This window comes from Periplaneta americana, chromosome 6 (genome assembly GCF_040183065.1).
Source record: "Periplaneta americana isolate PAMFEO1 chromosome 6, P.americana_PAMFEO1_priV1, whole genome shotgun sequence".
In the NCBI taxonomy this organism is placed as follows: Eukaryota; Metazoa; Arthropoda; class Insecta; order Blattodea; family Blattidae; genus Periplaneta; species Periplaneta americana.
Window position 1 is genome coordinate 14775634 of NC_091122.1, and position 14180 is coordinate 14789813.

At 35.8% G+C, this 14180-nt stretch overlaps 1 protein-coding gene and 1 non-coding gene across 2 annotated transcripts in view; one reads left to right on the top strand and one right to left on the bottom strand.

The window, feature by feature from the left end:
• The window catches only part of Duox (dual oxidase), a 324851-nt gene that overhangs the window by 11880 nt on the left and 298791 nt on the right, over positions 1-14180 (bottom strand). Inside the window, exons 14-18 of the mRNA XM_069827530.1 lie at positions 13434-13597; positions 11278-11468; positions 6475-6658; positions 4763-4980; positions 1716-2012 (exon numbers count right to left, since the gene is read on the bottom strand). Of these exons, the coding sequence (XP_069683631.1) occupies positions 1716-2012; positions 4763-4980; positions 6475-6658; positions 11278-11468; positions 13434-13597 (1054 nt within the window). The remainder of the gene's footprint in view (positions 1-1715; positions 2013-4762; positions 4981-6474; positions 6659-11277; positions 11469-13433; positions 13598-14180) is intronic.
• TRNAG-CCC (transfer RNA glycine (anticodon CCC)) lies at positions 10107-10177 on the top strand. Its single transcript has one exon. It is a non-coding gene; the product is annotated as a tRNA-Gly (tRNA).

Here is a 14180-nt window from a genome sequence, read left to right on the forward strand (position 1 = left end):
TTCTCTGCCTGTTATGTGGGTGTGTTTGATTGTTGAAAGGTGTTGAAGAGTGGAGTCAAATAGTGTGTGTGTACTGAAATTGATCTGTGTGTTGAGAATTTGATCAGGGTGTGTTTTAGTGTGTTTGTATATTTCATATTGTTCTAGTGTGTTGAGTTTTTGGTTCTTGGGCAGTGTGTGTAGGATTTCCATGTCCGTATTTATGTTATTGTATGTATGGTTAGCATTGGTTATGTGATCGGCGTATGTAGATGTATTGTGTCCTCTGGTTATTGCTTTAATGTGTTCTTTGTAGCGTGTTTGGAATGATCTGCCTGTCTGTCCTATGTAAAACTTGTCACAACTATTACATGTGAGTTTGTATACACCTGTGTGGTCGTATTTATTTGTTTGTGTTTTTTGTGTGTTGAGATGTCTTTGCAGTGTGTTTTCTGTTCTGTATGTTATGTTGTATTTCTGCTTTTTGAATGAAGATGCGATCTTATGTGTGCTTTTGTTTTCATATGCTAGTGTGATGTATTTCTTGTGTTCTTGTGTTTGTGTTGTGTTTTGCGTGTTTTTGTGTTTGTTAAGTTTTTGTTTTGTCTTTCTTATGATGTTGTCTATTATGTTTGGAGTGTATCCGTTTTCTTGTGCTATGTATTTGATTGTGTTCACTTCTTCATTGGCTCATGGGTATGTTGAGTAATCTGTGTACCATTGTTCTGAATGGAGCATGTTTGTGTATGTGTGTGGTGGTGGTGGTTGGTTTTCTGTATATTTTGTAGGTGTGTTTGTTGTCGATTTTTGTTATGGTGATGTCTAGGAAATTTATGGAGTTGTTTTCAAGTTCTGGTGTGTATTGGAGTTTTGGGTGTAATTTGTTTATGTATTGGTGTAGTTTGTGTATTTGTCTTTTGTTTCCTTTGTATAGTACCGTATGTATAGTATGGTGCATGAAGCACTGAAACAGCTATAAGCCGCACAAATCTTACATAATTAACACGAGTAAGTCCGCTAGTTAATCAATTAATTATATTCAAGTGTTAAAAGTAGTGTACCGGTACGCAAGATTCAAAATGGGACAGATTAGAACATGTTAGTCCTGGGTTTGAAATATTCAGTTTTCATATTCTTAATTTAATTTTATTCTTAATTTAAATTTATTCTTAATTTAATTATTCACAAATTATTATCAAATACGCGACACTGAAAATCTAAAGTTAAGATGAGAGTATCCTTTGAAAGATTTAAAATTAATTTCTGATCTACCTAGAAAATCTGTTGTTGCTATTTTCAGATTGATTACTAGTCATAATTGCCTAACCAAGCATATTCATAGAATTAATTGTTTTATTGATGTTCCCAAATTGTTTATGTACAGACCCAGAAACAAAAGTTGGGTCACCTGAATTTTCCAAGTTTCAGTTATAACATATTGTGAATGCTCAGGAGGTTAGGTTATTTTACGACGCTTTATCAACATCTTAGGTTATTTAGCGCCTGAATGAGATGAAGGTGATAATGCCAGTGAAATGAGCACCGAAAGTTGTCTGTACAAAAGAAGAAACACTTGGCAAGCTGTGAATCTTTCCAAATATTTAGAAGGAAAAGAAAAATAATTCTGAACATTACACATGCACGCTTATTTAATCCATGTAGGTAAAGCGTACAAAGGGTAAAAATTTTATTGCTCCATATTTTCTAATCATTTGTAAGAAGAACATTGTGCTTACTTTGGGGTGGTCTTCTTCGGGGTTGTAGTTACAAGGGTCGAAGTAGTTCCGCAGCTTCCAGGTCCAGGGTCCCTGCGCCTTGATGTGACATGACAGGAAGTTCTCGTGCGGTGCTGACGTGAGTGTGAATGAATGGAACTCCTCGGTGCGGAAGGCAGTGCAGGACAGACGTACCCACTGTCCTGAGAGGTACTTGAAGTTAGGTGGGCGGTAGAACTTTATCTTGATCACGTCTGACGGCAGCAGTTCTGTCTCGATTACATCCAGTGCCATGTACTTGGTGCGTAGACTTACCACCTGTGGGCCAGTCCAGTACAACTATCACTTAGAGCAGTGTTGCCAACTCGTCAAAAATATACTAGATGAGTATAAAAATAAGCTTCTTCGTGTAAAAAATAGCTATGTTACAAAATTGAATCAAAATCAAAATACATCTTTAAAATTCGAATATGCCAACATTTGCATATGCAAAAATAGGCTAGATTAGTGCTGAAATAAGCTGGAATTTGCAAAATGACCATCTTAGAAATACCATGATTATCACAATGAACCCACCACCACCAATAGTGCTCACTTTATCACAATTCAGCAGGATCAGAATCCTGCGACTCAAGGTATTATTCATATGAAGTTGCCATGCTTGTAGCTGGAGTAGAAGGAGAAGTGGAAGATTGGGAAAGTGGATGACTTTCTTCAACTTCCACTGTCCCGATTTTACGTAGCATTTGTACAGAAAGTTCATTCTTCACAAAACAATTTTTTATAACTTCATTCTTGTATACAGTATAATCTTTTAACACTTATATAATCACTGATTAACTGTTAAGTTATTTAAATTAATAAATAACGACTTCACTGTGTTAACATTTAAAAAATATAGATGTTATTGTACCTGTTGACTAGTAAAAGGTAAAGGTATCCCCGTCACACACCATGAAGGCACTTCGATGTTATTTTCATCTCGAATTCAGCAGATGATGAAAATTGCATCGAAACTAGTAAATCGGGTAGAGTAACATCATTATTTAAAATGTTAACACAGTGAGTTTTTATTTACTAATTTAAATAACTTAACAGTTAATCGGTAATTTTTATAATGCCTGAGATCTCCCCGAACTGTTAATATATGTACCAGTATGTATATTTATTGTCATCAAAATGATGTACAATTTGTATATCATTAGTTAATGGTGGTCCTGTTACATTTCTGTTTTCCAAGAACCCACTCTTAACTACATTTTACTATTAATAACTCTTACTATATATTCCATACTACGTACAATCATTCTAGTTATTTCTTAACAAAAACTCTTTCCCTTTAATTATTATTTCTCATTTATATACATATGTTTATACCTTTCTTTTCCCTTCTCATTTTTTCTTTACTATAAACAAAAATTTTCCGAGTTCCCTCAATTTTCTTCCGTTTACAATTTCCTGTATGCTATTTCTACATTTGATCTGTTAATATAACGCTGACATCTTTATTCCCATCCTGTTAAGTTAAGCTTTCCAAGTTAGAACATTTAAGCATTATTATGTATAAACTTTAAATAAATTTTACACTTGAACACACAATTTTGAAATGTTATACGCACAATATTTATATTTGAGTTACAGAATATAAGTAGTTATATTTTAACTTTCTTTGGATAATACATTTTTGCGTTTCTGTTCAAATATAACGACAAGCCAAAAGCTCTGAGTGAACAGCGAGAGAGAGGCAAGCAAACGTGAGAAAGAGAAGAAGGGAGCAAATGATTTCTCTTGTCTAGGGCATCCTCTTCTTGAAGACCTTTGGCAGAGATAATTCCCTCTCGCCCTGGTATCACGACCTTCTCAGTCTTCCACGGTTTCCTCTCCCTGTTGGTGTCCATTGGAATATTCTTTCAGGCCATCGCTCTTCATCCATCTTCATTACTTACTTACGGCTTTTAAGACACCCAGAGATTCATTGCCGCTCTTACATAGGAATGCCATCAGTCTCTATCCAGAGCAAGATTAATCCAGTCTCTACAACAGGCCTGCACAAGGTTTGCGCTCTCCGAGCCGGCTCACAGCTCATGAGCGGAATGCAGATATTAGCTGCGCTCTGTATAAGGGTGGACTGGAAGAAGGGGTGATCTCGTACAAAATGTACACAGAAGGAAGTACTATTACGAGTGCTTATGAAATGAATTCCCGTTCAGTGTTAGCAAAACTATCTTGGACTATTATTAATTAATAAAGATATATTTATTTCACAGAAGTAATAGAAATTCTATAGCTACTTAAATGTACAATATCATTTTGTTATATTTTTATTTACCAGTACATCAAAACGAGGTTTTATGCTGTTGGCAGCTGAAAGGAACAGTAGCCTACTGATCGTAATGAAACATCAATTACAGATGTTCGATGTCTGCCTTTATTAAAGTTGATTATAGAAAATAGTTGCTCACAAACATAAATGTTGAGCCAAACATAGCAATCATTTTCACAGCCAGCCTGTGTAGTCGTGGATATTATTGCTAATGTTTAGTCTTGTAAAACTCAACCAGGCTAGTAGTATTATTCAAACGATCTTTAGCCCTTAGGTCACATTGAAGATCAATAAGTTCGAGCTGTAAATCGTTAAATGTTACGTTCCGTCTTTTAGATTCCTCCATACTGTACTGTAGCAGTAGGTAAGCAACGTGAAACAGTTACTGAGAACAGGCCTACACACTACACTCCACTAGATAACTGAGTGGTCGTTTCCCTCTCCTCTACCTATAGCAAGTCTATGTCATTCTGACGTATCTTCCTCTCCGTTTCGGCGAGCGGTAAACACGGCTCTCCCACTTCGAAGGAGCGCGCAAGCTCGTTGAGCGCTGTTTATGCAGGTATGCTATACAATAATATCCCATATGTGTCGAAACCAATTTAATCTCCTTTTTCAGTTCTACTACGGTCTCTTCTGCTTCGCTATTGTAGCAGAGGACAGTCTCAACCAGTGGAAAATTGTAAACAGACTATATTCTTCAGGTGCAGACGCGCCTGTAAATTGTTAACAGGTTTCAACCCACCTTGTCAAGTGTGTAGATAATGCCAGGCCCAATGAAGAAGAGCCAGAATCGGGGTGCACCAGTGAGCCGGGCAAGTCCGTGGACGAGGCACAGAATGTACAGCACAACATACAGACTGTGAGCAGACCAGAAGAACTTGTACGCCTTCTTGCGGATGATGGGGTGAGCAAACACAAAGATGATTATCATCACAATGAACAGCAGCACCCCGGTCAACCCTGGAAACAGGAGGAAGAGGTCACTGCAAAAATAAATGAGTGTATAAAGAGCACTTCAGCACCAGTGGATACATTATCTTCTTTTCTCGAAGGGGAAGGAATGAAAAGAGTAAACTTATATTTCATACAAAAGTAAGGAGTAATACTTCACTAGTAAATTTGCTTGTATCTGATATATATCAGTTTCTTTTATAGATACATTTTATTTACTTACCTATAGTCTGGGTCAGCTTACTTCATATCCTAAGGGTGAAACCTAACCATTTTTCCCCCCATTACTACATATGCTAGTGGATTGTGGTGATTTTCTAGTTTGCAGGTTGAATTTTATTTCGCCAACTTAGTTTCGAATTTCGATACTGACAAATACTACAAATGGTAGTGATTTTGTAACTGGTATGTTGGCAGCTGAGACAAATATCGAAGTTCCATGAAATTAAAATTGTACTAGATTTCTGAGCCGGTTACTGGAAGCTAGTGAAATTTGAACATACTAATAATTAACTAATATCAGTATTAATATTAATACATAATAGTTATTATATGTGTTTCATTGTGGTTATAATTCAAGACTATAGTCAGGTAAGTTTTCGGAGTTAGTACTAATAATTTCATGTGGTCAAACAAAATACATTAGGTTAGGTCTCGTGAGTTAATTGCTTAGTCAAACCAGGTCAAACCAATGCATTTCGTATTGCTAGACAAAATACTTAACATGTTGATCCCTTTCTCGTATAGTCTGACGAAAATATGTTACAAATTATTGAGTTATTTAGAATAACCTTCCGACATAAAGTACGGTAAGTAAATAAGTCATTTAGTACGTTAGGATCATGTAATATCTGGTAACAGTTGGCAACACTGACAAGTCGGCAATATTTGCTGCTTAGGAACTATTCTTATGTGACCCTCACTATACTTATGAGTACTTACGGCTTTTAGAAAACCCAGAGATTCATTGCCACTATCACATAAGCCTGCCATTGGTCCCTATCCTGAGCAAGATTAACCCAGTCCCTACCACTTCCCTCAAATCCATTTAATATTATCCTCCCATCTACGTCTCAGCCTCCCCAAAGGTCTTTTTCCTCCCGCCTCCCAACTAACACTCTATATGCATTTCTGGCATATGAGAATATTAATATTAAGAAATATGGCACCATACTGTGCACAAGAAGTGAAATCGTCTGAATAAATTTAAACCACTTGTTGTGCACCATTTTCTGGAACTAATAAGGAAAAAATGTTTGTGATTAATTTTTTTATATAAATGATAGCTGGTAAATATGAACCAATTTTGAGGTCATTTTGTCAATTTTTAGTTTATATTCTGGGTCCTGCAAGTCATTTCTACTGTTTTCGATTTTTGCCAGCAATCATATTATTTTGTACTTGTCAGCGAGATAAATCTGATTGGCAAATTTTTTATCATCTCAGTTCTGTAACATAAAACCTATTTGGTATCAGCTGACCTTGCGACAGAGCAGAATATACCTGTTATGGTTTGGAAAAGCCAGAAAGAGATGCCAGGCTTGTAGTCAGAAGGGAAGTGAACTTCACTTGTGAGGCAGCGCAGATGTTCCACAGGCTGTGTTGACACGTGGTAGAAATTGACGATGTGGCCAACAGTGTGCAGCAGGGAGAAGAACAGAGCCGTGCAGGCAGCTATCTTGTGGAACTGGAAAACAAACGAAGCAGTCATAAGTTTCAAATGACAAGAAAGCTCAATGCTAAAGCATCTTCAGTGGTCTAGTCCAGCAGTTCCTGCCTTTTTTTTTTTTTTTTTTTTTTTTTTTTTTTTTTTTTTTCGTGCCCCTTAACTAGGTTTTTACTGTACCTCTAATTCCCCTCACACCATCTTTTACCCACACCACTTTACATAAGATGTAATAAAACGATTTTGTATAGCTAGGTTAAGTTTTTTTAAATTTAAAGGTCATGTTGATTCAGATAAGTTTTTGTGAAATTAAGTCAATAATAGTTTTGTATTTTCAGTCAAACACTTATCAAATATATGATGGCAGAAAAATAAATTCTGTTTTGACTGAAAATACAAAACTATTATTGACTTAAGTTTTTTTAGTTTAAAATAATAGAAACAAACTTGACAAAAACCAATATTTATTTTACAACTTTCTGAAAGTAATAATATGATGAAAACTAAAAACTCTGGTAGTTATTTCATTACACGTGCTTTTTATGATGTTATACTATCAAATATGAATGTAACAAAATTTTTTTGTACCAGTAACAGCTGGAATAATTTTATCCTCAATTTCCATATTAGGTCTAACATTATGTACATTAGTGATTAATATCTTTTAAAGGTTTAAGTTACGTAACATACTTAAAATAAATTCAGATTTATCTTTAGGGCCTACTTGTATCATCAGACACCGCTAATAAATATTCCTAATGTCTTTATTGATGAGAAATGAAGGTAGAGGTCCTGTTTCATAGATTCGTTTTCAACAAATTTTTTTGGAAGTCGAAGTGGGTGTCAACAATATCTCTTTCAGGGTGTTCAAAGATATTAGATTTTTTGAGGATCATAACTTGTTGAGTGAAAGCACTTTTTTCTACGGGTGCACTGATCCCAGGGAAAGAAGAGAATACACTGCATAATATTCACCATGGCCTGATATCTCACATTCTCACATTCTTAGCTTTCAAATACAGAAAAATCTCAGCCTACAGTTTATCATTAAGTATTTTAGTCATTCCACTCAGAAACTTTGACATCTGTGACATATTTCAAAAGTGTCATCTGAGGGTATCAAGGTTCAACCATCGATATTGAATGTCAAAGAGAGAGAGGGGTGGGGGATTGAGATGATCTTAATTTCTGTTGCTTTACAAATGCTATTGAGCATTAATTTTCGTAAAGTGGGACATTTAAACCCAATTTTGTGAAAGCAGGACATTTAAGCATCCTAAAGGAATTTTGAGAGACAACATATTGAAAACTGAACTGTTCCGCAAAAGCACACTGAAATCAAAATTTATAAAAATTTGGCAAGACCACTAGTACAAATATGGCACTAGTGAGATTTGGACTGTAAAGAAATCGGATCAGCATAGATTCACAACACAAAGTAAGTAGCTGGTAGAATTAAATTAATTTACAAGCATAAGCAGTTCTTCAGTTGAGCAGAAGGTATGAATACGAAACATTTTCTTAATTCTGTTCTGAACTTTTTCTCTTGGCCTTTTAAAACTTTAAAATAATGGGGCAGTGCAGTGAAGACTTGAAGATCTGATTTATATCCTGTATTAAATTAGGAATGTTCTAATTAGTACACAAAGTATCTCGATTTTTAACATAAAATATAATCGTAATGGAAAATCTTTTTACAATACGTCCTTTTATGCATACGGTACTTGTCATTTTTCGGGCTTTCTTTTCTAAAAGAAAAACATGTTAAGTTTCAGTTGAGTTATCCCAGAATATTAAGCCATGTAGGCTATTTCATTCTATAATGGAAGTATGCAACATACATTATTTTAAGGATCTTTATATTGCCAATAGAAGATATGGATCTTAATGTATAAGAGGGTAAGCTCAATTTAGGGTAATATTATTCTATGCGTATTTTCCAGTTCTAGTGATTATCCAATTAAAAACCAAAAAACTTTGTGTTTATAGATTCCTTGAGATCAATTCCATTTTCCATTTAATCTAATATTGTAGGAAAACTCAGCAAGCACTATTAAACGTATTACTTTGCTTACACTGTTTTTATCAATATTAAGCGCTAGTTTATTTGTATCATTAAGAGCTTTAATTCTCTTTATTCTTAATAATACACGTTCATCAAACTGACATAAGAAGTAATTTATAAATGCTCAATTATTGCTTAATGTACGGTACTCGTAATTTATTAAATAGTGTTAATTCTATGAACTCAGGCTTTTGTTTAAAACAAACACAGTTAAACATAAAATAATCTTCAAGCAGATATTATTTTCTCAACAATTTATGTTGTCATTACTAACCACGAAAGGAACGAAAAAGAACTGATAGAAAGATACAAAAAATGCATAAGATAATGTTCAAAATTCAGTATCTGTCCAAAATTATTCACTTCAGAACCCTAAATAAGTAGTTATTTTTACAACATTCGGTACCGGTACAAATTAAAAAAAAACCGCCACAATACGCCTGGTGATCATAATTTATTTGTATATAAACATGTGCCTGGTGATCATCATTTGTTTTTACGTGTGCCTTGACATCGTCAGTTGTTTACTATGAGAATTTTCGATGCCAAAATTAAGATTGAGTTACTCTATACTCCTCGCATGTTCTAGTGCCCTAATAATTAGAAGCGCCTAGCGGCTGTCTCTTGTTTATTATGAGAATGTACTGTTCCAGATGATTATAATATGTTTTATGAAAACGTTTGCTTCCAAAATTATTATATGTTGAAGAAATGATATTTAATACCTCTTCCGATATTCTATTACCCTGGTATCAGGAAAAACCAATACAGTCATTCCAGGTGCAATAAGAGCACAAGCCAATTGATTAACAAACACTGACATACAATAAATAACACACATCATGGTAGACAAATAAAAATAAATAAAAATGTTTCTTTAAATTATTTTAAACAAATATTTTCAGGAAAAAGCGTAACAGCTCAGTCACCAGTCTTAACAGAGGGGCCAACAGAAACGAGTGGAGAAAATCAAGATGCTACATAACCATTGAGTTGGACAGTAGCTTACCCTCTCCTCTTACCCCCCCCCCCCCCAAGGACCATACTCCCCTCACTAGGATCCTCTCGTGAAATTTGCACAGTATGTACCTTCTACAAGTTTTAATAAACTTGTTAGAAGTTCTTCAAAATTTTCTATATTAATGATTAGAAAATTAGGAACTGCTGCAGTTACACAGACCTGTAAAAACATCTGTTTATTCAAAATAAAAAATTGGCCATGAAAATCTCACCAGATCATATTTCCCTTTCACTCAGGAGTAGGGTTCTTTTGCTTACCATAAATCTCAGATACAGATCTTTCAGTTTGAGTTCATTTTTGAAGGAAGCCAAGCAATTAATTTTTTTCACCCTCAGTCAGGTTTGGCACAAAACTTGGGCCAATAATTAATTTAGGTAAGCCTTGCACCGCTGGTGATGTGGTATCATGCAAGATTCCCATTCTTGCGACCCGGGTTCGATTCCCGGGCGGTGCATATATTTTGACCAGCCTTATGGGCTAGTGATCAGAGCTTCAGACTACTGTTCTTGAGGTCCCGGGTTCAATTCCAGTTAAGAACACAGATATTTTTCCTTAAAGGGGAATGTTTCTATGTTCGTCCATGGTCTGGAAATTAGGTTAGGCTTAGGTTTGAGACCTCTCCTGGCACTTCATAATCATCCTATCAAAATATATCATCGGGGCAGTGTAACTCCGCTTTCCAGACGCCCCAACCTCAGAAGTGGGTTACAACTAAGCCAGTGCCAGGAGAAACTAGAAATGTCAAATCGACAACCTGGTGGCATTGGAAAAAAAATCTGAAACATCTAGAAATTACAATCATAGCCAATCACATAGGTATCACTTCACCATAATCACCCAATCAAAAAACGGTACCCATCAGCCAGTCACAACACTTCGATTCCCGGTTAGAACAAAGAAATTTTTTCCTATGTTCGTCCACTGTCTGGAAATTAGGTTAGGCTTAGGTTTAAGACCTCGCCTGGCACTTCATAATCATCCTTTCAGAAAATCATCGGGGCAGCGTAACTCCGCCTTCCAGGCACCCCAACCTCAGAAGTGGTTACAAATAAGCCACTGCCAGGAGAAACCAGAAATGTCAAATTACAACCTGGTGGCATTGGTAAAGGTAAAAGGTAAAGGTATCCCAGTAACATGCCATGAAGGCACTTGGGGGGCATGGTGGTAGAGCCCCATGCTTTCCATGACCTCGACACTAGAATGAGGTAAAGGTATCCCCGTAACATGCCATGAAGGCACTTAGGGGGCATGGAGGTAGAGCCCCATGCTTTCCATGACCTCGGCACTAGAATGAGGTGGTGTGGTTGGCACCACGCTCTGACCGCCTTTTACCCCCGGGAAAGACCCGGTACTCAATTTTATAGGAGGCTGAGTAAAAAAAAAAAAATTAGGTAAGGTAAGGTGTTTTCACTTGTAATATGAAAAGCATTGTATTTTAATTGCAGAATATAAAAAAGCTTAAGGGTTTCTGTAATGGTTATAAATTTACCAATATTTTTGTGAAATGAGTTGTAATGAGCAGATTTGTTACCCTATTTGAAGTGTACAAAGTACCTGTATGTGGGCATCGAGTGGGATGTACTGCTGCACGGAGAACTCCTTGAGCTTGGTGAGCAGGTTGCGTGACATGGTGAGCAGCAGCAGGCAGTAACAGAAGGACAGTGAAGCCGCCGAGCCACGAGTGATGGCGATCCCCACGCCCATGATGTGGCGTAGATCCGTGTGCTCTGCCATGAACGAGTAGTCTGCAACCATGACAATGGCTAATAGGCATTTGCTCTGTAGGTCACAATACCATTACTGATAACTAGAGCAAGGATCTATATGTAAAATGCATATTGCAAGCACACTAATTTAACATAATGCAAACACAGTTTTCTTCGATTATCATGACAATAGTAATTATTTAACAGATATATTTTGTTAGTGTATATGATTGCATGTTTTAAGATTTATTTACATTGCATGCATATTTTCCTATTTCAGCATAAAAGTTACGTATTCTGATATATATATATATATATATATATATATATATATATATATATATATATATATATATATATATATGCTTTTGTAATAAAAATGGAGTATTTAGCAATTCTTCGAAGTTTAATGGATAAGGAATTATTCACATTCTGTGGAGACACGACATTATGATTAGCTCATTTGCGTTAGTACCACGTGAGTCAGTCTATCTGAAACAGTAATAAAAATTGAAACAGTATGTTCTCTACTGGACGAGTCCTTGTTATTAGTTCAAAATGTTAACTATGCTTTGACCCCTGAAACATAAGGAATTGCAAAAAGGTTTTATGGAAAACTTAAAAAAGTTGTGCATGCCATTTTGTTTGTAAAATACAAAATTGTTGCATTTTGAAGCAGCAAAATAATTACAAGAGGAGTTGACACAAGAAGCAATATGGAGTTTGTTCCACCTTTGTCTTCTTGTGATAGGGAGAGGATATTCTAAATGTACAAAATCTGTTTTCTGACAGGCATACGATCTTCACCATGGAAAACATGAATATGACATTCATCGTTTCCTGGTCAGCCTGGGGAGAGCAGTCGGTATAGTGCTGGCCTTCTGTGCTCGAGGTTGTGGGTTCGACCCTGCCCCAGGTCGATGGCATGTAAGTGTGCTTAAATGCGACAGACTCATGTCAGTAGATTTACTGGCATGTAAAAGAACTCCTATGGGACAAAATTCTGGCACACCGGCGACGCTGATATAACCTCGGCAGTTGGGAGCATCGTTAAATAAACCATAATTTAAATTTTTTTGATAATTTCCTGCAATTCTCAGCATTAGGTAATTTGGGTAAAAGATAGAAATTTTATAACTTACGTAAATAATACAGTTAAACTCAAGTTAGTTGTTTAACTGTGTTTTATTGCAATGCACAATGTTTTACACAACTTTCAACAAATTGTGCATGTGTTGAGGTTTAAAAACTACCATCTTTCTATTCCATTTAAAAGTAAAAAAAAATTTACTAGCTGAAATTTATATAGCATTTTATACTGCATATTTTAAGATTTCATAAAGCATATTTGAATGCATATTTCAAGCTTTATGAATGCAAATAATAATGATTGATAACCTGGTCAGCTATAGTGTATTCCTGGTTGTAATAACTGTAGTAATCCAAATAGAAAACCAATCAAATTTGTCCATTCAAGAATGAATAGACTTAAATACATTAAAATATGCACTTTCAATTTTGTTCCTAACTTCTTATTTCACCTCACCTTTTTTTGCGCAGTTAACAACTAACAACATTTCTAAATTGGTTACTGTGAGATTCCTGCGCTTGTCAGTCAATATGTTTTTGTAGGCAGAGAATGACTTCTCTACATCAAAAGAAGTTACAGGTACAAACTTGAATGAACCTTTTTCTGTTATTTATTATTTTTCTTTTCCTTCTTCAATCTTGATTCCTTAAGCTAAAATACGGGACATAAAAATCGAGAAACTGAGGTGTCAACTCAAAACCATTAAAACATGCATTTAAACTGAATATAATGTATATTATATGCATGATTAAGCTAAAAATTGCTTAAATATGCATTATGCATGTTTTTATCTCCAACAAGGCCAAAACATGCAAATATGCACGGAAAAAGTACACATATTTAGAACCAGAAAGTAATGAAATGGATAGCAGTTTGTTCTTATAAAAACATCTCTATTTATTATTGTTACTTACGTATGAACCGCTCCACAAACAACGCAATGGTGATAACGTAGAAGACAAATAAATAGAAGATGTTCTGACGATTCTCCTCCAGGAATGTAGTGATGCAGTCCCACTTCCTCAGCAACCAGTGGCGGGCCCCATCCTGTGCAGGCTCGATGTGAAAGCTCGTCATTCTGCAACAAATATGCGCAGCTTATTTAACTATGATTTTAACTGCACAGGTATCACTGAAATAATGGAATTTTTGTCAAGGTTTCTAGACATGCCCGTTTTCCAGGGACAGTCCCCGAAATTTGTCTCTGGAATGTCTCCGATTTAATAATTTGTTCCCAGGTTTCTACCAGATTTCCAGTGTTAAATACTACTACTTACTGGCTTTTAAGGAACCCGTAGGTTCATTGCCGCCCTCACATAAGCCCGCCATTGGTCCCTATCCTGAGCAAGATTAATCCAGTCTCTACCATCATATCCTACCTCCCTCAAATCCATTTTAATATTATCTTCCCATCTACGTCTCGGCCTCCCCAAAGGTCTTTTTCCCTCCGGCCTCCCAACTAACACTGTATGTGCATTTCTGGATTCGCCCATACGTGCTACATATCCTGCCCATCTCAAACGTCTGGATTTTATGTTCCTAATTATGTCAGGTGTAGTATACAATGTGTGCAGCTCTGCGTTGTGTAACTTTCTCCATTCTCCTGTAACTTCAATCCCTTTTAGCCCCAAATATTTTCCTAAGAACCTTATTCTCAAACA